The following is a 27,142-nucleotide window of genomic DNA, read 5'->3' on the forward strand; positions in this document are numbered from 1 at the left end:
CTCCTGCAGTCCAAAAACATGCATGTTGGAATAGTGGTTACACTGAATTCTCCCTATGAGTGAGCATAAGAGCTTGTTTGTCTCTCTGTGTTGACTCTGCAATAGACTGGTGACCTCCAAGATGTACACTGCCTCTTGCCTACTAACTGCTGGGATAGGCTGCAGTCACTCTGTGACCCTGAATTGGTATAAACGGTATAGAGAATTTAGTTAATCTATACTAACATTTATACTGTACACTGACTACATTTTATCCAAATTTAACTTAATAGGATTGTGGTTTCTGAAATGTGATGTATAGATTTATAACATGCTGAACATGCACATATATTTGTTATAATCATATCGATATAACCTCATAAAAATGAAGAGTGGAAAAATGTGGTGTCTTATGGTGTTGTTTTCCTTTTTTTTTTTTTTTTATCATAGACTAAATCGTATGACAACAGATGTGAGGCGAGTGCTGCGGCTGACAAGCCCGTGACGTCACTTTAAGGCGGGTTTTTCATGGAAACTGCTAGAAGAATCGAAGTACACCCTCATTCCTCGAAGTATTCTTCCATTAGATTAAAAAGGACTGACAGTCTTTGTCAATTTGTAAGAAAAGTAACGACGGTTTTATAATTTTGAGTGATCATATTTCTTAGTTTGACAAAAAAATAGTTATGCGTCGATAGTATATTCCCGTATTAACGGAGCTTAGTCTATCGCCAAAAATATGCTCTTTCAATAAATACTTTGCTCTATCTTAAACTGCCACAAGATGGCAGCAAGCGCTGAGATCAGATGTTGATATATTTGTCTTCAGTATTTTCTTAAAAAGAATGTTCCCATTACTTTAAAGTGTAAACAAGATACAATTGTATTTTATTATACAAATATTTTATATGTAACAGATGTCAGTCATATAACAGGATATTGTAGAAATTATATTCTCTGATGAAAAACTATTTATCACCTAGCTAAACATCTACCTCAAAAGTCCCTACAACTAAAAATAAATGGGCTGCAATGTTTCTGAGGGTTGTTTTGTTGATAGTTTGGAGAAAATGGTGCTAAATGAACAACAGACCAGTTTTGGTAGTTGATGCGCTCCGCGGATGGATACGGCTGCACGCTGAAACCCATGTGTATAAATATTCGTTGTGCACCATAAGGAAGTTCCTTTCCTTTTTCCTGCGTCAGAGAGCACAGGGGACAACACTTTTGTTGCATTTTATTCAAGAAACGTAAACGGAATTAATAAAAAGGTATGTACACACATGTATACATAGCGTGTAACGCACACGCGCCCTCATAATGTGTTGGTTTTTACTCTATTGTTAAATATTCAGCAGTTCTCTGAATGAGACCTCATGGGTTGTGATAGCCTTAACATTAGCCCTCTTGTGGATGACAGCGCATACATCTAGGTTATAACCCGATTGTTTACACAGCCATTATATAAACCCTGTGTTTAGTTTTTAATGGGATTTTAATTTGACATACGTGCAGACCAGTAACGATGCTGGGCAGTGGAGATGCGGCATTGCCGCACCGTCTGAACCGACAGGTGTGGTGAACGGGACATTAAAAGAACACAACGTGAAATTACTCTTGATCAAATTCCCAAGTGACTGTTGGACTTTTAACAAATAAATATCTTTATCCTCTTAAACATTTGCTATTTTTAAGCGTACATTGGCGTAAGACTGACTAATGGTAATGTTACGTAATCGATGCACGCATTCGTGACTTGATTTATGTATTAATCTTTCAGAAGAGACATGTTATCGAAAGAACAGCATTTTATGTGATAACGTCAACTGCATTGTTTCGGCTTGGATTTTCAGTAATTTTCCATCCTCTATTTTATTCCCGTTTGTTTCGCTACTGAGCACGTGTTTGCTGCGTCCATTGTCTAGGCGTTGACGCCATGTTGGTCACTGGGTACTTCCGCCCATACATAACAGGATAACATCATACAACTCAATAACACCAGTTTAAGGTTTTAATTCATAAATTAGATTTATAAAGTGTAATAGTAAACAATTTCTACAAACTAACTACCCTTTTAGCATATTAAGCCTTATTCACCAGGCCCGTTGTCTACATGGATAACTTCATTACCAACTATGACTAAAGAGTGGATTAATACTGGATTCAATGTGAACCTTTAACTGCTTGAATAACTGTCTAAAAAAATAAATTCTATTTAAATAGGTTTTTGGATTGCCTTTTGCCTCAATGTTTAATCTATTGCCTTTCTACTAAACAGATGCCTGAAGAAATGCACCAAGAGGAGGAGGCTGAGACCTTTGCCTTCCAGGCAGAGATTGCTCAGCTGATGTCCCTGATCATTAACACCTTCTATTCCAACAAGGAGATCTTCCTCAGGGAGCTGATCTCAAATGCCTCTGATGTAAGTCAATAAGAGCTTGACAGGGTTAACTCATCTTATTTAAACATGGTGACTGCAAAAACCAGGTTGAATTTGCTTTTTTTTTTCTTTGCTTTGTCTGCAGAGAAATTTACTTATTGTTTTTTCTATAAATATTCTCAGGCGCTGGACAAAATCCGCTACGAAAGCCTGACTGAGCCATCCAAGCTAGATAGCGGCAAGGATCTGAAAATTGACATCATCCCAAACAAAGCTGACCGCACCCTAACCCTTGTCGACACTGGGATCGGCATGACCAAAGCTGACCTGATCAACAACCTGGGTACCATCGCCAAATCTGGTACAAAAGCCTTCATGGAAGCTCTTCAGGTAAAACTTGGAGACTGATGCAGACTGTAAAATAAGGGCTATCTTCACAGTTCAAAGCTGTAACCATTCTGCTTTGTCAGAAAAAACTCATTAAAATGGATCTACTTGTTTCTCCAGGCTGGTGCTGATATCTCCATGATTGGTCAGTTTGGTGTGGGTTTTTACTCTGCCTACCTTGTTGCTGAGAGGGTGGTAGTAATCACCAAGCACAATGATGATGAGCAGTATGCCTGGGAGTCGTCTGCTGGAGGTTCCTTCACAGTAAAGGTTGACAATGGTATGTACCTTGCAATTCAGATAATTATAAAATTTATGTTCAGTGTCATACAAATGGGTATGCTTGCATGATTTAACACGCTGATAAATGGTCTCATGGTTTGACAATTCTTTTGAAAGGTGAACCCATTGGCCGTGGAACAAAGATCATCTTGTACCTGAAGGAGGATCAGACAGAGTACATTGAGGAGAAGAGGGTCAAAGAGATTGTCAAGAAGCACTCTCAGTTCATCGGTTATCCCATCACTCTGTTTGTAAGTCTTCCAGCATTTGTTCTGTTATGTTTTTATGACTTTAAAGTTGTCTAATCTAGTGATACCTTTCTTTTTGTAGGTGGAGAAGGAGCGTGACAAGGAGATCAGCGACGACGAGGCAGAGGAGGAAAAGGCAGAAAAGGAGGAGAAAGAAGAGGGTGAGGACAAGCCAAAGATTGAGGATGTGGGCTCAGATGATGAAGAGGACTCTAAAGACAAGGACAAGAAGAAGAAAAAGAAGATCAAGGAGAAGTACATCGACCAGGAAGAGCTCAACAAGACTAAGCCCATCTGGACCAGGAACCCAGATGACATCACAAACGAAGAGTATGGCGAGTTCTACAAGAGTCTGACCAATGACTGGGAGGATCACCTGGCTGTTAAGGTGAGATGTTTTTTCTTTTTTAAGCTGTTGACTGGATCTGCTGGTCTGTCCAGTCTTAAGCGTCCTACATTGAGGAAAATGAAGTCAAGAGCATGTATTTTCCTCTCGCAGCACTTCTCAGTGGAAGGCCAGCTGGAGTTCAGGGCCCTGCTCTTCATTCCTCGCCGTGCACCTTTCGACCTGTTTGAGAACAAGAAAAAGAAGAACAACATCAAGCTGTATGTCAGGAGAGTCTTCATCATGGACAACTGCGAAGAGCTCATCCCAGAGTACCTCAGTAAGTCCATCCTTTTCTGCTCTGCTCTGAACCAACCCCTTTTTTTTTTTTTTTTTTTTTTTTTTTTTTTCCCTCACTAAGTATAGAAATACTGGTTTGGAAATTTAAATTATTTAATTGATCCCTCCAGACTTCATCCGTGGCGTCGTGGACTCTGAAGATCTGCCCCTCAACATCTCAAGAGAAATGCTGCAGCAGAGCAAGATCCTGAAGGTTATTCGCAAAAACATTGTCAAGAAGTGTCTGGAGCTTTTTGCAGAACTGTCAGAAGACAAGGACAACTACAAGAAGTTCTACGAGGCTTTCTCAAAGAACATCAAGGTAACTAATATACATCTGGTACACGTTAAAAATAAATGAGAAACTAAAGTTCCTTTTTGTCTTCAGTGCATATCCATGGATTCATAGGGTTTATCCTTTCCTTGCACTTGATCCATTGTATTATGGTGCTTATACATCTAGCATCCCTAAGAGTAGTTACAGCTTTAATAACTGCACATCATTAAATCAGCCATATAGCAAAGGATTTAAAGTTTAGCCTGTCAAAGTACTTTTTGCATGTTACCCAGTATTTATGCTGCACATGTGCTGTAGTTGGACACTGCATTATTATAATGAACAACAATACTTTTGAACTGTAGCTGGGCATCCATGAGGACTCCCAAAACCGCAAGAAACTGTCTGAGCTGCTGCGTTACCACAGCTCCCAGTCTGGAGATGAGATGACCTCCCTCACAGAGTACCTGACTCGCATGAAGGAAAACCAGAAGTCCATCTACTACATCACTGGTAACTTTCCCTTTTTCAGTAGTTTTTAAAGTTGTTTTTGATTAGTGTGTACACAGATGCACTTTTTTTTTTTTTTTTTTTTTACAAAAACTTAACTGGTCAGAATCACTGAGGGTCTCTTCCCCACAGGTGAGAGCAAGGATCAGGTGGCCAACTCTGCCTTCGTTGAGCGTGTCCGCAAGCGTGGCTTTGAGGTCCTGTACATGACCGAACCCATTGACGAGTACTGTGTCCAGCAATTGAAGGAGTTTGACGGCAAGACCTTGGTCTCAGTCACTAAGGAAGGTCTGGAACTGCCAGAGGATGAAGAAGAGAAGAAAAAGATGGAAGAGGACAAAGCCAAGTATGAGAACCTCTGTAAACTCATGAAGGAGATCCTTGACAAGAAAGTAGAAAAGGTTTGTGGCTTGGAAGTTTAAAAAAAAAAAATTCCTGTTGTGGGGTTGGAGGTATTCACAACAAATTGATAGCAGTGTATTTGGTAACAGGTCTTCTAGTGGTCGCAGCTTGTCGTGGTAAGTTCACACCAGAATGACCTGAATGCTGACCGTGTGATCCTTTAGGTGGTCCATCAGGGTTTTAGCATCCAGTGAAACCTGAACGAATGCTGCACTTCAGTCAGTCTGATTTTTGTTGTACAAAAAACTAATTTTATTTCCTTCTAACTCCTTGCTACAAATTAACATTCTTTATATGAGCAAGTTTGAATGGTTTGTAAAGGTAAATTAAGCCTGGATTGAAGTGTGGATTTTATTAATGTGACAAATTTTGAGGAATTGCATTTTCTTTTTAAATGTTTGAGCATGCTTTAGCTCTGCCTTGCTATGGTTGCAGTGTACTTTGAATATTTTGTTGTATTTCCTCTCCAGGTGACAGTATCCAACAGACTGGTGTCCTCCCCATGTTGTATTGTGACAAGCACTTACGGCTGGACGGCCAACATGGAGAGGATCATGAAGGCCCAGGCACTCAGGGACAACTCCACCATGGGCTACATGATGGCTAAGAAGCACTTGGAGATCAACCCTGACCATCCAATCGTGGAGACTCTCAGGCAGAAGGCAGAGGCTGACAAGAACGACAAAGCTGTGAAGGACCTTGTCATTCTGCTGTTCGAAACCGCCCTGCTGTCTTCAGGCTTCTCCCTAGATGACCCGCAGACTCATTCCAATCGCATCTACAGAATGATCAAACTCGGACTGGGTAAAGACATAGTTTAGTTAATTCATTGCTGCCAAGTTGTCATTTTATCTCTACAATCTCAAGTTTTATGTCTTTTCTCACCAGGTATCGATGACGACGATGTTCCCACAGAGGAGGCCACGTCTACATCTGCCCCAGAAGAGATGCCTCCCTTGGAAGGTGATGGCGATGATGATGCTTCGCGCATGGAAGAAGTTGATTAAATTAACTTTCCCCCAGATTTCCAGCATTTCAGCCCTACTTTCCAATAGTTTCTCCCTTAAAAGTGCAGTAAATGCAAATTTAGTCATTCCAGTTGTGGTGGACCAGTATTGCTCTCGTTACCAGAGCATTTCACTACAAGACCTTTAAAAGCAGCTTTTGTTTGTTTTTTTTGCTGTTCATTCATGGTGGCCACACATTGTTTTAACAAGTAACCTGTTGCACTGAGTTTTAAATGTTGGAGTGATAAATGTGCAAACGCAGGAATTTGACATTCCTTATTGGAGCGATTTTGGGGGGTTCTGTTCATGTGCAATTCAGCACGCTGCATGGAGAGAGGACTGTACGATATCCTTGCCTGAGTCCAGGCTTGTCTGTATTCAACTATTGTTTTTGCAAAAAAATTAAAGATGTATGACCTTATTTGTCTTTGTATTTATGGCTGAATCGCATTAGCCGACATTCTGAACAAACTTACTTTCACCAGATGGCCACAAGGTGGAGACAAAGTGTGGCGCGTTGTCTAAATGAACATGACTGTACTTGATGGCTGTCATCCACACCAGTTCCTCCAGTACATTATACAGTACAGGACACTCTAGAGTTGGTGAGCTCTTATCTCTAAGAGGGTTTCATTTGTAATATGAACACTTGTATGATGTTGTAGGCTTATAATATGAGACACGCACACAAATATTCATAATGCTTGACCTGGAAAAGCTGAACAGAATTGAAGAGGGAAGGGAAAAATGCCAGATGGCAGTGAGTCTTCAATCTAGACAACCAACTGCTACAGAAACATTTGACAATCTGAGCACAGAGGATCTAAAAAATATATATGTATATCTGCACGCACAAAAGAAATTTTGTATGTCAGCATGGAGTGAAGTGTGTGTGTGTGTGATCGAGTACCAATTTTTCAACTGAATGCTTTAAAAAATAAACTTCAGTTTTGACACAATTTGGTTTAAAAGGATACAATGAAATCTATAAATGAGCAAGATAAGGCACCAGTCTTGTGATTATTAGAAACAAGCACGTGGATGAACACCAGCAGGTGCTGAAGGCAACGCGTTCTTGAAAGTCATTACCTGAACTTTTAGAAGAAATGAAAAAAGCATACCTTTCCTGGAAGTCCTGTTTTGCTCATGTATGAGGGGGCGTAAGCAACTTTTATTTTTTTCCTTCTTGTCGGTAAAACATGTGGGTGTCTCTCCCTCCAGAGAACTGTAACTCTTCCTCCTGTCAAAGCGGTGATGGGGAAATTGGTCTGTGTCATTCAGAAACGACTTTTTTTTTTTTTTTTTTTATGCTTCCTCTTGCATCTGCATAAGTTGACCCCCGTACCTGCAGATTTTACTACACTGCATACTGACCACACAACCTGCATCAGTGACAGAATGAAAGTATCTTAAATCTGAAGCTTGAAGATCTATAAGAGGAAGGGTTTTGTATGAGTTTGTTGCAATTAGATGCTTAATCAAAATCACATATTTCCTGTTTGAGTTCTAACATAGAGTTCTAGCAAATGAATGACTTTCAAGCAACATAAGTTTTACTTAAATGTTCCTTGGAGATTTCTGCAGATGTTATCTAAAAGTCATTTAGGTGAACCTTTAATGAACTTACCTGAGGGTACTCTGTGGCCTCATGATGACATAGGAAACCTTCTAGAGCCTCTGGTCTTCACAAACTTCTATTAAAGAAACATTGGAATATTTCCTGAAGACCCCCCCCCCCTTAAGTTTTACATAGAATCTCATAGAAATCAGAAGAATTTACAACATAAGTACATTTTCAGAAAGTATTTAAGGATGTTCTACAAAAAATAACACATAAGTACATATATAACTAGTTTTATTCTAAACGTGTCTGACAATATTTACACATTTACATTTCTTTCTCCTTGTGTTTGTGTTAAACACAACATTCTAACAATCTAATTTTCCTTCAAAAAATCTTGCAAAAGAATGTAAATTTTATTTATATAGCACATTTAGACAGCCACAGCATCCAAAGTGCTTTACATGATCAATAAAATTAAAGTTAAAAAAAAAAAAAAAAATCTTAAAACCACTAAAATACAAGGACAAAACACAAACACACATCAAAGGTCCAATTCTGAATCCATGATCAGCCAAAGGCCAAAGCAAATAAATGTTTTCAGCCTAGATTTAAAATTTAACAAACTATCACTAGACTGCATAGTTAAAGAAGAAAAGAAGATTTATAATAACAGATTTATAGTGACGGTAAACAATTGAAACTAAAATGCACATATTTTTAAGGTTGTCTTGACTCAGCATTATTTAAAATTCCCTTTCCAGCTAAGTCCTGCCCCCGCTCTCCTTCTAAAAAACAATTATTTTTTTTTCTATCAAGGATTTTTTGTTCAGAATATAATTTGTAGTGTTTGAAACCGAATCAAATCTGGAAATTGAGCCCTTTTCTGCATTTCATTTATTACTTTGGTATACATTTCTCTATGAATGAAAATACAAAATAAAGTATTTAGTACTTTCTGATTTAGTATGTCGCGCCTTATATCCATCAGGTTAAATTTTAGGAAGCGTCCCAGCAAAGCTTTTTAAAGGTTCCCTGCACATGGTTTTTGGGAAAATGCCAAAGATTTAACTAAGTAACTATCCAGGAAACCTGAGGGTGCATTTCCTAAAAGCTCCCTGAACAGCACACAAGATCTTTAAATCATCATTTTTAAAAGTTTGGACCTCCAAGAAACATCAGTCCTGGTTCCTCAAGGATTCTGTTCACACAGATTAAGACGTGGTGCAAAACCAGTAATCCATCATTAATCTCTGAGTTTAGTAACACTTGTTCACTGAGTAAAATCTTTTGAAACGGATTGAGTCTCTAGCTGTTTATCTCTCCACAAAGAGACATGTTGAGTGAAACACTGAGAATAAATTGGTACATAAATGGCCAAAGCTTAACAGAACGTTTTTGTCTAAATATGTCAATGGATTTTCTGTGTTTTTTCTTTCTTCTTTAGCATTTCAATTTGTCCAGATGTGATAAAGAGGTTCGAGTCAGTACAGAATAAAAACGAAGAAAGAATATGCAGGAAGTGTTATGTCAGCTGACATAAAAGGGAAGTTTAAGACTGATGTAACAACTCTGTCTGATTGAGCACTACTGGAAATTTCCTGGTGAGAGTTGTCCAGAGTCAGCACAAGTCTCCCTTCATTTAAATTAAAAACTGCATGTAGTCTGGCCTAGTATTTTGCTTTTTTTTTTTTTCTAACAAAAGACTTCCTGTGGAAACATTTTGCTTCCCTCATATAAATCTGTCCTCAAGCCACAAATGCTAAATGCATCAATTCGGAGGTTCCTCATGCGTCAGTAGGCTGCGGTGCCAAGTGTTTGCTTACACACTTGTCACACTTATGAATGCATCTTGTGACCTTTGCTGCTTGCGCATCTCGCTCTAGTACATGCAGTCAGTGCAAAAATGACACGAAATAAAAGTAAAATATGATGGCTTCTAGACCACATGCCCCAGTTCTTGTTGAATGCCACAAAACCTAAAGTTTCTTTGGTTTGTTCCAGATGATTCAGAGGCATCATGACATATTTGGCTTATTTGTGCGTCTTAGTATTTGCATCTTTAGTGGTCCCTGCCTATCTAATCATGACATCAGTCTGGGATGTCAGGATGTTTGCAACAACATAAATGCATGAACGTAATCTCAAGATAAGCTTAAAGTTGCTATTATGTTGCTCTGATGATAAAGTCATGCCGGCCTGTATGCAATCTAATTCACTTGATATTTAAAATGCAAAAAGTAAAAAAAAAAAAAAAAAAAAAAAAAAAAGACTATGTAACTGCTAATCACAATCTAAAAAAATGTTTTTACAAATCATGCGTGGTGTTTCTTCTTACATTTGACAGCACTTGGTAAATACTACACAGGAACAGGAATATCACCCTCACCCAGCAGGGCGGAAGCAAGATGAGAAGATTAAAGGCATGAGCACAAGAAATGAACCCTTCTGTCTTGAAGTACGAAATACAACAACCCACGATTACCTTTATGACTGGGTGTAAAAAGGATGAGAATTACACATGTTCTGTCACGCTGTTATGTTCCACTTGTACTGTAAATCAGTGTGTGTGGTAGCAGCTTTCAATAAGTGATGGTCCCAGTGATGTCTGTGCAGAATACCACTCTGATTTTTCCACAAAGAGAAAAGTTTTGCATGTGGAAGTGGGAAATTTAGTTTCAAATAATACATTTTGAAAAAACTGAAGACAAATCAGTTCTGTTATTTATTTCTGCCAAACTATTCGAAGACACTAGAAAAAGGCTAAATATTCCTAAAAACTTGGGATAACTTTGGACTCAAACTGAAGCTGATAGAGTTTGTGTTGACTTAAAGAACGGAGTTCAGGATAAACATGTGTGTGGAGCTCCAGTTATCCCCATGTGTCGTGTCTGGTTGTTTGGTCCAGCATCATGGTTGGTATCTGTCAGGTGTCTTTGGCTTTCTCTGTCAATTTGTCTCTGAAAATATCAATGCATCATCACTGAATAGTCTTAACAACTAAAACTATAAACAAGATACGAGAAGTTGTGGCCCAGTCTACAACATTACCAGTAAAATGTTGAGCAAAGACTCGCATGATGAAGTCACTGTATCTGAATTAAGTCAATCTTTCAAAACTAGAAACTTAATGGTACGTCTTTCGATATTTCTGGATAGTTCCATGATCATATTGACTACAAGAACAGAAAATGTACATTTACATCTGGCTTAAATTGATCAGCTCCAGCTTTAACCCTCTTATGCATGAATTATTAAAAATCAGTGCCACATTTTTTCACATGCAACATTTTACTTCTACCTACATGTACAGAGACTCTTTTCTTTGTGTTCAACATTATTTCACTTTTTATTTATTTTCCTAATCTATATAAATATTTATAAAATAACATATTGTCATATTTATATAATAGAAATATTCACTAAAAATGGACTAGTATAATTTTCTTTTCCTGTTTTATCACTGAGGTAAAGCTGGTAATTACATGTACGTGTTTATATGAAATTTCAGACTATATTTGTTTATTCTTCAGTGAGTGGCAGTGACTCTCCTAATGTCCACTGAAGATAGCAAAGTTCCAAATATGCCATCTTCATTTATGAATATACTTGAAAACCACCGTAGTGCACTGTAGTGGACATGATGCATGAAAGGGTTAAAACCACTTCACAAACACTGTGTGAGTCTCGCTTGTGATGATGAAAAAAAAAGCAACTCTGAGCTGATTTTCAACACAGGAAACCAGCTTGTAGCTCCCAGTGGAATCAACAGTGTTTACTGATGGCCCAGAGTGGTTTTTATGTGTTCAGCCGTAAAACCATCATAAACCAACTTAAGAGCTAAACAACACAAACAAAACAAACTTTACATTTCTGACATAACTTCAGTTACATACATTAACTCACAGCATCAAACTTTAGTTATATATACATTTCTCATGTGACAGAAGATAGTGATTTGCTAATACTGGTACTGTCCTGTTTATTATACCTTAAACTGTATTTTTTATTCTGTGTCTTTCACTAAACCATTTTGCCGTTTCTTTCGTTGCAGTTAGTTACCGTTAGTTACCGTTAACAACATCTGTTAAAGCCCTCAAAATTAAACAGTTCTACGTTTACAGGAACAATAGTATGATTAATACATTCACATTTAAAGGTGAAACTAAAAAATATAAACTCCTGTCGACAATCTTGACACAGCTTCTTACTGAGTTTGATGACAAACTTCCACTGTAGCACAGTCCCTACTGGTTTGACAAGCGATATCATGGTTACAGTGGTAAAGTGGTTTTGGGCAGTGGGAGTTTTTCATGTTCTTTTCATTTTTGGAAGTTTTCTTGTTTGCGCTGAAAGAATTCCAGCTTATAGTAAATCACAAAGCTCAAGTGTGGGATTCATTTTTTTGTATCATGAGAGGGGTCTTCAGTGAAATGACTATATGGTTATTGTTTCAATAATCATAATCTGTGGTAAAGAGGGGACAAGGACAAAGCATCCAAATGTGGTACAATTAGGAAATTGAGAAGAATTCATGCTGACGTCAACCAGAAGTGAACATTGCTAGAACACTGCATAAAACAAGGAAACAAGCAGTAGATACAAGAAATATAAAAACTATATATATAATATATAATATATAAAAACGAGACTCTAACTGAAAGTAAATTGAACAGCATCAAAAACTCAGACCATCTAAACAATAGTTCATAGCGTCAGTGTGTAAAAAATTAAACAAAACACAATGAAATTGACAAGCACTGAAGCCTGTGGCTAATAATAAAGGTACATGTACAAAAGAAGGGCCGCACTGCTTGCCTAAACTGTCTGTACTAACACCTCTCCCATTTTGTTCTTCACTTTTATCAGAGTTGGCATGTGTAGAAGTAATGTTCACATACCGTATGATGATTTGATAGATATTTAGAGCATCTTTTCAAAGGGTTATTCTTGTTAATCCTAAAAATGTTGTTTCTTTAGACAAGCCTGAATTTTTTCTCATTTATGCTGTGTGCCGTATACATTAGAGCTTCACCAGCTTCACACATTAGAACAAATCTCCCTTTATGACTTCCAAAGTATTCAAATAAACCTTGTGGTTGCAAAGATTTACTCATATTATTGTGGGCAGGGAATTTGAAACCCAAAATTAGGCACAGGGCTCAAAGTTTTTTATGATGTATAACTGCAAGATGGTGAAACAATGCTTAAACCATCTTAAATGCTTTAAGGCAGCCAGATTTCTTTTTGTTTCTTTTGAAAAGATGATGGAGAATCTACAGACACATCTTAGTTAAGACTAGACATGTCCTAACCTTTCCACTGGTATTAACTACAGGCTATTATAAATATAAATAACACCACATCGCTCAGTCGGCTCCTTCATTCTTCCAACCAAACTGAGCTTCTTACTAGCCTGAGCACATTTTTATGTATTTTTTAAAAATAATTTCCAGCTGGGGCTGCACGGTGGCACAGTGGTTAGCACTGTGGCCTCCCAGCAAGAAGGTCACTGGTTCAATCCTTGGCTGGGGAGGGGTTTGGTCAGTGGCCTTTCTGTGTGGAGTTTGCATGTTCTCCCCATGTATGCATGGGTTCTCTCCAGGTACTCCAGCTTCCTCCCACCATCCAGACATGCATGATAGGTTAGTTGGCCACTCTAAATTGCCCCTAGGAATGAGTGTGAGCATGAGTGGTTGTTCATCTCTCTGTGTGGCCCTGCAATGGACTGGCAAGCTGTCCAGGGTGTACCCTGCCTGTCACCCAAAGCCACATTGAATAAGCATTGAATTGGAATAAGCAGTTCAGAAAATGAATGAATGAATTTCCAGCTGCATTTGAATTGACTTAAACAGGCTGCCGTTTTTTCAAAAGTCAAATTTGGATTCATCCTTGTAAACTTTAAACCACTTTTATGTTACAAGTTTGGGGGAATAATGTTATTTGCCAACTGCATCAGTCTCTAGATGATCATGGAATCTACTCACACTTTCAGTGGGAATATTATCATCCTGAAAAAGGCTCTTTTAGGAGTTTCTCACTACTTTGTTTCAACTGTTGATTCAGTGAGGCCTGCTGTCTTCAATATGTTGTAAACTTGGTCCCATTAGAGCCACAACCCTACAGGTTTTCAATGCATCCTGGCTTCACCACACATGATCCAAGTTAAATTGATCCAACAGCCAGTGAACGACTCATTAATTTGAATCGGGTGTGTAGTTGCAAGGATATGTTGAAAACATGGAACTGAGTTGAATATCCTTGTAAAAGTTGTGTAGTTATTAAGAAAGTTTTTGCTCTGCTTTGATTCAAGTAATATCTTGGGGACAAGAATTTCGCTCACAGATTTTCATCTTAATTGCCATTTTCAGTACATGTGGAGTTCCACAAAGCTCAGTGTTGGACCCTCTGCAGTTTTGATTATATATTCAATTAACTTCATACATTGGTACAGTCCATTATCTAATTCTAATCCAATCCACGGGAGTCTAATTTATAATCACTGTGTTAACATAAAAATATTTGCTGAGTTATGCATTAATTTTGTGGGTCTGTTGATTATAGATATAAAATAACCATCCATCACCTTGCAGATTATTATATCAATCTGCCTATTAAAGTACAAACTTAACACTTTCTTTAAATAATGTCAAAATATGGATTAATTTCAACTTCCTTGATCTTAATCAAGTCCTGTGATGAACTGCCGACCTGTCCAGGAAGTACCCTACCTTTTGCCCCATGATTGCTGGGATAGGCTTCAGCTTCCTTATGACTTGATTTAGAAATGAATGAATGAATGGATCTTAATCAAAACAATACAACCAAATACTATAGATGACCCAGTTAGTCTTCTTTGACTTTTGGCTTGTTATCACTTAATTTTTTGGGAAGTTTATATAAATTTGTTTCCTGAAAATTCTCAGATGTCTTTTTTTGTGTCTAGTTGATGTTTGCAGCTTCTTGTTTTTTTACATCAAGAAAAAGATGCAGTGTACAAATGATTGTAAAGTCATCATCATGTTTTTTTCTGGTCTGGCCTCTGCATGTGCACAGGAACATTTACATGCAGCACTGAGGTCAACCTATAGATGCTTTAAGAGGTTGCAAAACGCCAGACACAAAAATAGAGGTGGTTGTCCTCCTTATGTAACATCAGTTCAGATCTCATCCGCTTAGAAGATGCCATTAACAAACAGACTTAGAGGTTTTGTGTTAATAACTATCTTTGATCTGTTTTATAAATTCATATTTACTTCACATATTATGTTTTACTGTTTTTGTTTAAGTGATTTTATGTCATTACTCAAATGTTTTTGGTTTTATGCAAAGTTTATTCAGTATATTTTGCTCCTTAGCCAACAGACTTTAGAGTATCAGTCATCCAATAGCATAAAAATCCAACAAACATCTTTACCAAAATGTTGAACTTTGCATTTTTAAAAAAAAAAAAGCTTCCCCCTGTCTGAACACGAGCTTTCGACATTGCCTTCAGTCGTCCACCTGTTAAGATGCTCTGCACGATACAAAGGAAGATTGTTTCAGGAAGCTCCCAAATAACGCAAGTTATTCAAATGTACTGACATTTAAACCCCAAAAAACAAAAAAAGGACTCGGTGGGTGTTGCCCCTGCAGTCAAATCGAGAGTTTGACAGGGGTCGAAAGCAGAGGGCTGAAGTGTCTTCTGCACCCCTCCTCCCTTGTTTTTCTTTTTAGTTTTTCATATGAATTATTGGAAAGAGGACTGGAGATATTGACAAGATGACATAAAAACCAGATGGTGTGAAGGACTTGTGTAATGAGAGAAGCGGGGGAATTCCCCCACTTCGCAGCTCTGAGACTAATAAACCAGGGGGAAATGTTTTCTTGTACTTCACAGTCAAACCTGGCCCTCAGTGTGAGGCTCAGTGAATCATAATAGTGGAAGGGTTAATGAATCAGTGAAAAGCACAAAGAGCACTTCAGACGTATTTCGAAAATAACTTTGGTTGATTGCATTTGATGACACCAGAGAGGGTGGAATGAGAATGGAAAGATCACTTGGGGGGAAAGAGAATTAAATGACTGATTTGAAGTGTTTCGGTACCAATAAAACCTGCAGCATTGAAACACAAAGACAGCTGACAAATTTAAGGAGAAGCTCGCATTAAATGAGTTTGTCGAACTTGGCTGGAGGGATTAGAGGCTTCTTCAGCCGAGTCTTTGGTCTAAAATCTCTTCTAACTGTATTTGATGGTCTTCTCTGATCATTTCCTGCTCTGACAGTCTCAGTAACCTGAGTAAGAGGTGCTCTCTTGTTTTTCCTGTTATATCCATGCAGATCCTGTTGTGCAGAACACATTAACTGGTTTTGAAGCTAAGTAAATACATCAAGTTAAGAACAATGTGTAACATATTCCATTGTGCCATAATTTATTTAACAAAGGCCAAGAGAAAATGCAGAAGCAGCCCTTAGAAACGGGTCCACAGATCCCAGACAGACCTTTACCTGATATAGTCTGGTATAAACTGTTTCATCTCAAACCTACTTTACATCCTCCATCAACAATCTGCCCCCTCTCTCAACTGTACATAAAAAAACAACAACAAAGAAACAAAGGGACTCTAAACTGCAAGGTGCAATGTGTCATCTTGGTCCACCTGTGGGCTGGGAGAAAATCAGAGCCAGAAGGAGTGGGATATGTGAGAGTCCCCATCCCACATAACACCTTCTTCAGCCACCCTAAAACACAATCCATGCCGACCTTATGAACTCCTCTCATAAAACAATGTCATCTTCATGCATTATCTCACCATCCTGTCAAAAGCCAAGCATTTCAGGTTAGAGAGATGTTGCATAAAACTACCACTGATATCTGCACGGACATCTGCTACTAGCACAATTATGACCAGTCCATTTAAAAAATGGGGCCAAAGATAAACAGATAATGCCTCGATATAAAATAGAAAGAAAAGTGGAATCTAATCAAACTTTATACCAAGAAAAAAAAAAAAGGTTTGGCCTAAATGTGACCTTCATTCACAGTTTTGTTTGGCTCATATTTGGCCTTGACTTCATATCATATCTGGACCAATTCATGCCCAAACAAAATTTGCTATAATCCAAGCAAACAACTGATATTTGGACAATATACACCATGCTTAGCCATACAGTAGCTTTAAAAGAGCTCCACAAGCCAGAAAAAAACAAAAACAAAACAAAGACTGGGTAAAGTGGCCCTATAACCCGCGCTGAGACTAGTAACTGAAATCTAGACCAAAACTGACCCACACAACGCTCGTCAGTGCCATAGTGTAGCCCCAACTGCCAAAAAGTAGCACAGTCCCATACGTGTCTGCTACCTAGGACTCTTGCACACTACAGGTACATCTCAGAAAATTAGAATATTATGAAAAAGTTTAATACTTTTTGTCACTCATTTCAGAATGTGAAACCCATATATTATATAGATTCATTACACATAGAGTGAAACATTACAAACATTTCTTGAAATTTTGATGATTGTGGCTTATAGATAATGAAAACCCATAATGCGGTGTCTCAGAAAATTAGAATATTACATAAGATCAGTGAAAAAAAAGGATATTTTAAATAGAAATATCAGGTTTCTGAAAAGTATGTTCATTTCCATGCACTCAGTACTTGGTTGGGCCTCCTTTTGCACGAGTTACTGCATCAATGCGGCGTTTCAATGGAAGCGATCAGCTTGTGGCGCTGCTCAGGTGTAATGGAAGCCCAGGTTGCTTTGATAGCATCCTTCAGGTCATCTACGTAGTTGGGTCTGGTGTCTCTCATCTTCCTCTTGACAATACCCCACAGATTCTCTATGGGGTTCAGATCAGGGCAGTTTGTTGGCTAATCAAGCACAGTAACACCATGGTCATTGAAGCAGCTTTTGGTACCTTTGGCAGTGTAGGCAGGAGCCAAGTCCTGCTGGAAAATGAAATCGGCATCTCCATGAAGCTTGTTAACAGTAGGAAACATGAAGTACTCTAATATTTCCTGGTAGATGCTGTGTTGACTGTTCACTTCAGAAAACACAGCGGACCAACACCAGCAGAGGACATGGCTCCCCAAATCATCACTGACTGTGGAAACTTCACACTGGACTTCAAGCAACATGGATTCTGTGCCTCTCGCTCTTCCTCCAGATTCTGGGACCTTGGTTTCCAAATGAAATGCAGAATTGTCTTTCATCTGGGAAACTGTCCAGTCCTTTTTCTCCTTAGCCTAGTTGAGATGCTTCTGTCATGGTCTCTGGTTCAGGAGGGGCTCGACACGAGGAATGTAGCCCATGTCTAGGATTTGTCTGTGAGTCGTGGCTGTTGATGCGGGATGCTGCGCTGAGTTCAGCCTCAGTCAACTCCTTGTGAAGCTCCCAAAAAAAACTCTCAAATGGATGTTGCTTGATAATCATCTCAAGGCTGTGGTTCTGCCTTTTGCAGGTGCACCTTTTCCTTCCACTCAACTTTCCAATAATCTGCTTGGATCCAGCACTGAACAACCAGCTTCTTTCGCAACAACCTTTTATGGCTTTCCCTTCATGTGGAGGGTCAATGATCATCTTCTGGACATCTGTCAAGTCAACAGTCTTCCCCATGATTGTGCAGCCATCTGGCCCAGACTGATAGGCCATTTAAAGGTTTAGGACACATTTGTAGGTGTTTGAGTGAATTAGTGGATTTTATTTAATTAAATTTTCTGAGACTCTGCATTTTGGGTTTTCATTATCTATAAGCCACAACTATCAAAATTTAAGGGAATGAATGTTAGAAATGTTTCATTCTGCGTAATGAATCTAAATAATATTTGAGTTCCACATTCTGAAACGAGAAGAAAAATATTGAACTTTTTCATAATATTCTAATTTTTTAGATGTACCTGTAAATGTTTATTATGAAGCAGCCATTATAATAGTTTTCATTCCAGTAGAAAAGTTGTTTTTTTTCCCCTAATTAGTTGATCGTTCCAAAGAGGATTTAAATGCCCAAGTTTTCTTTTTTTTTTTTTTATATTTCAGCTGTAAATGAAACACGTTAAACACTGAAACAAACTCTTTCACCAGGTAGCATTCAGTTAATTTAACATGTTTTATTAATAATTCAGTTGCAGAGAAAGTAGAATGATAAAAAACCAGGTACCAGTAACTCTACATTTCCCTTGTATGCATTTTGTTCTGCAAACTGCCCTCTGGGCTTTACAGTATCTTCACATCTTTGTTGTATTAACACAAACCATTCAGTGTTGTTCCAAACATTCACATGAAAAACGCATGAAGCAATCTTCCTACAAAAAAAAAAAAAAAAAAAAAAAACACCAGACAAGTTGGTTTTGAGATAATGGAAAACAAAAGAGATATATTTAAGTTTTTTTTCTTTACTTAATGTTTTAAATGATACATAAAAATCTGCAGGTTAAATAAAAACAAAAAAAAATGGTGCAAAAAAACAGTTCACAGCAGCTTGTGGTGGTGTTACATTAGGAGAGTTATGTAACATTTGTGTACTTCCATTCACCGCCTGCTGGAATATTAGAAGAAATCTTAACTTGAACAATAGTGTATGTATTGTGTGTTCAGACCATGTTTGGAAGGTAAAACAGACACAGAAAGCCCTCCTTTACAAAAGTCACATGACTAAGATCAAAGTTTTGCAACTGTAACAGAAACTGTACCATCACAGATATAAAAGGAGTCCTTTTGAGAAAGTAACCAACTTGTTTGATCCTTTTTGGACACAGGCAATGCTGCCAATGTTTGAAACACCATGCTTAGCCATACAATAGCTTTAAAAGAGCTCCACAAGCCAGAAAACAACAAAAACAAAACAAAGACTGGGTAAAGTGTAAGAGGCTGTTTAAAACTTAAGACAATCTTTCAGGCACTCGTGTCTTCAATGATCCATCATATCGCATGGACCCCTTGGGGGCATCTTTGTGTAAGAGTCATAACTGCAGTATCCCTTTCTGTACCAAAGCTAATAAAAAAAAAAACAAATGGAAAAGAATATAAGATACCCACATGTAGACAAACAGCACCACAGAAAACGTGGCCTCAGTTCCCAGTTCGGTGCGACTTTAGAGTCCTACACCTTCTGTGCGAGCGGCAGTGCTGACCGTCGGTTTGACTTCATGCGGCTGCGCGCGTACACCCGCAAGAAAAGTGCCATGAAAACTGTAGCGACACCAAAGCCCCCCACTACAGAGATCGCGTGACCGTACAGGAAACACGAGAGGAGAATGGCGATGGCCTGCCGCAGTGTCATGATGATGGTGAAGACGGCAGCGCCAAACTGGTTGATGGTGTAGAAGATGAAGAGCTGACCGAACGCCGAGCACACGGACAACAGCACTGCATGGAAGGCAAACTCGGAGTGGCGCGTCATGAAGGCCAAAGAGTCAAAGAAGGCCCCCTGCTCGAGCAGTGAGCCCACGGTAAAGAGGCAGGAGAACAGATTGACCCCGAACATCATCTGAACTGATGACATCTTGTACTTGAACAGATTGTCCTGCCAGTTGGAGGTGAAGCTGTCAAAGACGATGTAGCCGATGAGGATGACGACTCCGCTGAAGGTGGTGACCGTGGATGGATGTTTGCTGGTCGTGCTGGTCAACAGAAACATGCTGACACCGACTGAGATCAGCACAGCCGTGAAGTACTCCCAGTATTCGTAGCTTTTACGAGACACGATCTTGCCCATCAGCATGACAGGAATGACTTTGGAGGCCTTGGCGAGGACTTGAGTGGGGAAGCTGATGTACTTTAGGGCCTCGTACTGGCACCAGCTGCTCATGATGTTGGAGAGCGAGGCGAAGGAGTATTTGTACATAGGTGCGCCATGGCGAGGCTGTTTGAACAGGATGCACCAGAGGCCTGACACTGTCAGAGCTAGAATGCGGTTCATAAAGACCAAGAACTGAGAGTCTTTGAATTTCTCACCCTCTTCCTCTGGAGATTTAGCTCCATAGGACTGAGTCATCACCCTCTCCTGCAGGACTCCCCATGTCAGGTACGATGCCTGAGAATAAGAAAACCAGCTTTAGCATCACTCAGCTTCATTTGTAGAGCACTTTAAAACAACGCCAGCTGCAACAAAATGTTGAAGAAAGAAGTCAAACATTTAAAAGGTACAGAGTGAAATCTGAATGATAGCGGTTAAAGGAATAAAAGATAAAACAATAAAAAGTTAAAACATTAAAACAGTAAAAACAATTGGTCATAAAAATGGGTCTTCAGGTTGGTTTTAAAAATCGACATGAATGTGGCTTCTCTAACCTGTAGTGGCAAAGAAGTCCATAGTTTTGAGGCAGCAACTGCAAAAATGACTACAATATTACACTTGATAAAAGGTTTCTTAGAAAGTGCAATCCTTACACGTCATTCACAGACAGAAAATGAGATACTGTGTTTTAATGAGCAACTCTGCAGTTTGAAAGGATTTACTGACTTACTAGAAGCTGCTAGCTTAGCTTCTGAGACTGCACGCAGGTATCCAGGAGTACAAACCTTAGCTTATTAACCTTTAAATTAACATGCTCCTCAGTATGTATATCAGTTTATTTAGCTGCATTTCAATGTCTAACTATTCACATTTATTATAAGTTATATTGATTTATTTCTGTTGCAAACTTTATTTGAATGGGAAGCACTGTAGTCAACTGTGTTGTTTTTTAAAATGTACCCTGTCCAGGAAAAGGTGTGTAAAGTTTCTTTTATCTATGAGGAGAGCATCAGAAGTGAAGAATCATGTTTCCTCAACACTTACAACTATTTAACTATACAACTGATTTTAATCGAAAATACACAAAAATCAAGCAACTAATTTTAGTTTATAACTAGATATTTCATGTTGCACTTCAAGAATGTTTCAAACCTTTTAGTTTCTGCTGAGATTCTATAAGAGTTGTCTTAGATGCTTTATTTTCCTCTGACTGCTTAACTTCTGGTCTGTCTCTCTTGGTTATGTAAACTAAATTTGACCGAGAGACTGCGCATGGAATAGTATCTGGAAAACTGACTTGATTGTCTGCTATTTTTCTACTCACATCCTCGGACAGAGAGAGAAAAAAATTTTACCTAAAAACAAACTGCACTAAGTTTATTTTTTTATTACCTGTGGACACTTGAAAACCTTTAACAAACAATACTGAGAAATGGTTGCTTGTGTACCAATCCCTTAGATATGAAATGCCTCAATGCAAAAACTCAATATAGCTGCATTATTAGTAGGTCTTAGCTTTCATTGGCTGTTAGTTTTGGGAGGATCCCTTACCTGAAGTCCTGCAGCACAAAAGATTAACTTGACAGCCTGTTTGACAGACGAACCCGAATCACCCTCATTTCTGCTTGTAGCGGATACATCATCCAACAGACCAGTTTTGTCCTCACTACCAAAGACACATGTTTTTATGAGGGGGTAGCAAAGCCCACTACCTGAAATAAAAATAAGAGACATGGATCGCTGAAGGACTGGATCTGCACAACATTTACAAACTTGGCACGAGCCTGAAATGAATGGCCGAATATCACAAGTCCAAACCTGTTTCTAAATAATTGGAGCGCTTGAAATAGCTAATGAGGAGGTAGCCAGGGACAATGATGGTGGAGTATCCCAGCACGTTGATTAAAAAGCGGAAGAGCCAAACATCGTGCCAGCCGTCTAGTAGCGAGGACTCCTCGGCAGCCACAGTGGAGGGGAACAAATGCAACACGAGTGCAGGCACAAGCCTTGAGAGGAAAACAGGGTGCTGCATTACACTATGAAGTTCATTAAAGAAAACTACCATGGTAAACTTCAATTAACGTCAACATGTCAACCTATAAATACACTAATATTAAAATTTTCAGCTTTATTTGCTACCAAATGGTAAATCATAAACTGAGGTTAGACAAGGACAGAGAAGAAAAAATGAGAGAATATTTAAAGAGACACTAAAAATTTACAATGAAAAACTAACACTTTCTAAAACCATAAAGTTACCCATTTGCAAGAAAAAAAACTTAATTTCTCTGAGATTAACAGCACAAATTAACAAGGAAAGACTTGAGAAAAATAGCATTTTGTGTACTTTGTTGAAAAAAAATCACACCACGCCAAAAATGTGGGCTACCAAATGTAAACGTTAACTAAGAGATGCAACAGTGTGGAAAATAGCTGAATAAAGCCAGTGTTTTCTTCCTGATACTGTTCTGAAAACTGTCCACATATAGTATAATAATGTATGGCAGAATACTAAGATATTATTACATTCCTTTCCTAATTATGACTGCAAACTTAAAGATAATTTTCTGCGTAGAAAATGGGGCGTTACATTCTAATTAGGGTTGTGACAATATGCTTTTGTCCCAATTCAATTCAATTTTTTTGGGAGCTGATTCTATTTAAATTGCGATTCTCACGATTTTTCAATATTGTTGATTTTTGTTGACTAAAAAGAAACAAAAAAAAGTGCAAAACAATTTTTGCTAGTCATTTTTCTTTATTTGAATTAGGGGGGGGGGAAAAAACATGGTAGCCAGAGCATCATTCTGCTTCTATAATGCCCAAGAAAACAAGTAAAAAGATCAATCAAAACAATAAAAATGGCAAATTTTATAATGGATTAATTTTATTTGAATTTTTTTTAAACAAACAAAAAAAAAACTATTTAAAAATTGTGAAGCCAAAAATACCCTGCTCATGTTTTTTTAATTCAATTTCCCACCCTTAATTTTAATACTCCAGAAGACTGCAAACTTAAAGATAATTTTCTGGGTAGAAAATGGGGCGTTACATTCTAATTAGGGTTGTGACAATATGCTTTTGTCCCAATTCAATTCAATTTTTTTGGGAGCTGATTCTATTTAAATTGCGATTCTCACGATTTTTCAATATTGTTGATTTTTGTTGACTAAAAAGAAACAAAAAAAAGTGCAAAACAATTTTTGCTAGTCATTTTTCTTTATTTGAATTAGGGGGGGGGGGGGGGGAAACATGGTAGCCAGAGCATCATTCTGCTTCTATAATGCCCAAGAAAACAAGTAAAAAGATCAATCAAAACAATAAAAATGGCAAATTTTATAATGGATTAATTTTATTTGAATTTTTTTTAAACAAACAAAAAAAAAACTATTTAAAAATTGTGAAGCCAAAAATACCCTGCTCATGTTTTTTTAATTCAATTTCCCACCCTTAATTTTAATACTCCAGAAGATAAAATCTAAAGTAAAGTTTTGGAGTTTTTAAACAGTTAATGTACAAGCAAAACATACTTTCACAAAGAAAAAACTGGTATAGCATTTAGCTCTAGGCTTATTTGCACTCAGATTATTCCCAGCCAGTTAAACCAGCTGAGACTAAATAAATGACAGGTTCTCTGATGACATCTAAGCATCCTATTAAAAGGTGTGTCCTTTGCTGCCGTGGCACAGTGCTGTGTCCTCTTCATAGAGAGGCAAGGCCTCCTCTCAAGGGGCCTGTGAGCCTGAGCTAACACAGAGCTTCTTTGTGTTGTACCCTGGTCAGCCAACAGCCCACTGCAGCAAGACCTGGGCTATGAACAAGAAGCTTATTTCATGGAGGAATGTGGAGCCCTGACAGAGCAGCCAACCCACAGTCTGTTTTCACCACAGCTACACAGAGTTGGCAACTTGGCGCAACCAAATATTATCTGAACAGAAAATGAGTGCTTTGCCTGATCTGATAGTGTTCTGGAATAATGTATAACAGGATCACCAGCTATTTATAATACTAATGCAGCTGTGATAAATGGTTGCATTTGAGTTCACCAACATCTTTTTTTTTTAAAAAAAAACAACAACATAAATATATTACTTATTTAGCTAAATTCCCAATACGTTTTGGTTTAACTTAAACAAATGTTACTAGACGTGTTATGCTCTAATCAATAAAGCTAAAATGTGACAATTATGTTAACAAAGTAGGCACATTTTGTTCACTTTGTTTTATTTCTGTATCATGAAAAAGTAAATTTTTTCCATATCACTGCATAATTATCTAGTCATTATGATTTGCGAACAAAACAAAGGTGATAATTACGTGTTTTATATAAAAAATAGAGAAAACTAAACACTTGTCGCAGCACTTGTTTGTTTGAAATTAGGCATTACTCAATACCGCATTCCCTCCACGAGACAACGTTAAAGGTAGCAGATTAAAACTACATGTCTGCAAACTCTAAACAGTCCAAATTCTTCACATCTGAAATAATTAATCTTTAATCTGACACATTTTCCAGATAGCTCGTCTCACTATGAAACGTTACCTCCATAAGAAAGCAGGCATTTTCCCACTCTGTGGCCGACACCCGGCGCAGCACACACGCCGACAGACTCAAACCCCTCCGCGGTGACACAGCATGAAGCCACTCAAATCTAACAGGTATTATTTACTGATTAAATGCAGCCTTAAGACTTAAAGAAAGGCTGTCTTTTACCTTTCTTTCACTTATCTTAATAGTGGATGTGTTCTCTTGAACAGGAAAGCCTCCCCTTCCTCGCTCTTTTTTTTTTTTTTTTTAAACAACACAACTAGGTTCCCGGCGCCATTTCAGTGACACTGACCCCTCCCGGTGTGGAGGAGTCACTGCACGTCAAACAACCAGCCAGGTTAGATGATATGGTTGTTATCTGGTTTAAATTAAAACGTCTAGACTAAATTAAAATGTCTGTATATGACCAGGAGAATCATTTTCATAGATCTTTTAAGCTGGTTAGGATGATTTGTTTATAATATAAGCATATAAAATGAGGCAGAACTTGTCATATTCACTCAATACACTTTTAGCGACAACAAAATGCCATTACTTTCCATGCTTAGTGATTATTTCGCTTCATGCAATGCTAAATCAAATTCACCCATTGTTTTTGCTGTTCTAAACACTTATGCAGCCACATAGGTCTTCACGGGATTTGCTTGTTTTTAGAGGCCTACTTGATACACTTCTATTTACAAGTGAGGGATGTGAGTGTGTGTTTCAACACATCTTCTTGGTAACTCATAATGTGGGCTTTTATTTGGCTTTGTGCCCTCTGGTTAGAAATAACAGGGAAAAGGTTCACAGGGTGAGTTGCACAATGTAAAAATCAATGCTTTAGTTGATAACTAACTACATGCATACACACTTAATATGCAATAAGGTACAAAATACTGACATTCTCATTCATATAAAATACTAAACTGGATGCCATTTAGATATTATACAGCACAGTAAAAGTCTTAACATACACATCTCTGCAGTCATGAAAATGATGGATTTTCCAGCAGAGTGAAATACATTATTTCATACTGCATGACATGCTGGTAAAATGGGGAAGGAAAAAAGAAGTTTGTCATCATTTTCTGTTTTAAAAAACAGAGACATTGTTCATTAAATTGATCTAGCTTTTCTGTTTTACTTCATTGCTGTTGAGCTCACTGAAACTTGTAAATCATCTTCATTGTTTTACATTCAAGATCAAACTTTATATTAGTCATGTGCAAAATGAGTATTGCAAAGACTGAGAATATGCAATCTTCAATCCACTCAAAACTAATAAGTATTTTGAGATAAGCTTTAGTAATTGCACAATTTCATGTGCTAAATATGGGTTTCTACATGAACCTAATCCACAGGAATTCTATAACACGAACTAAGAAGTGAACAGACTTGGATTGACACTATTAACTATTATTATAAACTACAAAGGTGAAATGCTTTTTCCAACAGCATTTTGCCAGTGGCAACATCAGCACGCTATACTGCACATAACACAAATAACTAGAGTTTCCCAGGTCACGCTTGAATGGGGAAGTGGGTTTAGTTTCACAACTCTGTTATGGCTGTTTACCATAGAGGTCTACCCATTACATATTCATCTCCAGAAAGAATTGAGTTTATGTTGATGAACCTGCTGTTATCAAATTCTACTAACCAAAGAAAAGTCACTTTGTAACTCCCAGACACACAGTTTAAGATAAATCCTTCATGTGCATTGCATGAACCAGTTTTACTGATGGTATGTTGACATAAAAGATCCATCTGGGTGGAATTTCCAGCTGCCCTACAGTCATTGTTTTGTATGAGCTAAAAGGAAGAAGATACTTACAGGAAAGCCAACGATACACCTTTCAAAAGCAATTGAAAGGGAACAAGGAAAAAGTAAAGAGCTACAGACTTTCACAAATTACAGAAGTGTACATGCACCTTGGAGTTGATCATTTAAAAGGGCTGCGAATGTCTCGTGTCAATAAATCTGGAGTTTCCACTGCAGAACTGATAGATCATGCGAATAAAAATTACAAAAAAAATTTTTTTTTCAGGAGAGAAAGAGCAGAACATGTGAAGTTTTATTTTTTCGTTCCATTTTATTAAAAAATAAACAAACTGCTTATTCTATCTAGAAATGCCAGTGTATTTGCACACAAAAGAACATTAACAGTTTTCTGCAGAGAAGATAAATACAGAA

General features: G+C 37.9%; 2 protein-coding genes across 2 annotated transcripts; one reads left to right on the forward strand and one right to left on the reverse strand.

Moving 5' to 3' along the window:
* The first annotated feature begins 1,157 nt into the window (after nucleotides 1-1,157).
* hsp90ab1 (heat shock protein 90, alpha (cytosolic), class B member 1) lies at nucleotides 1,158-6,557 on the forward strand. The gene is made up of 12 exons (XM_079255625.1): nucleotides 1,158-1,250; nucleotides 2,258-2,401; nucleotides 2,543-2,749; nucleotides 2,867-3,026; nucleotides 3,146-3,279; nucleotides 3,359-3,664; nucleotides 3,776-3,941; nucleotides 4,072-4,262; nucleotides 4,583-4,730; nucleotides 4,860-5,128; nucleotides 5,600-5,933; nucleotides 6,018-6,557. The coding sequence occupies exons 2-12, from the start codon at nucleotides 2,258-2,260 to the stop codon at nucleotides 6,134-6,136; spliced, it is 2,178 nt and encodes a 725-aa protein (XP_079111751.1). The 5' UTR covers nucleotides 1,158-1,250; the 3' UTR covers nucleotides 6,137-6,557.
* Nucleotides 6,558-18,841: 12,284 nt separating this feature from the next.
* slc35b2 (solute carrier family 35 member B2) lies at nucleotides 18,842-25,183 on the reverse strand. The gene is made up of 4 exons (XM_079254973.1): nucleotides 24,961-25,183; nucleotides 22,236-22,423; nucleotides 21,969-22,129; nucleotides 18,842-20,714 (listed from the first exon to the last, which is right to left on the reverse strand). The coding sequence occupies exons 1-4, from the start codon at nucleotides 24,978-24,980 to the stop codon at nucleotides 19,782-19,784; spliced, it is 1,302 nt and encodes a 433-aa protein (XP_079111099.1). The 5' UTR covers nucleotides 24,981-25,183; the 3' UTR covers nucleotides 18,842-19,781.
* Between the last annotated feature and the right edge of the window lie 1,959 nt (nucleotides 25,184-27,142).

The sequence above is a fragment of the Telmatherina bonti genome, assembly GCF_933228915.1.
Source record: "Telmatherina bonti genome assembly, chromosome: 16".
Taxonomy (NCBI): domain Eukaryota; kingdom Metazoa; phylum Chordata; class Actinopteri; order Atheriniformes; family Telmatherinidae; genus Telmatherina; species Telmatherina bonti.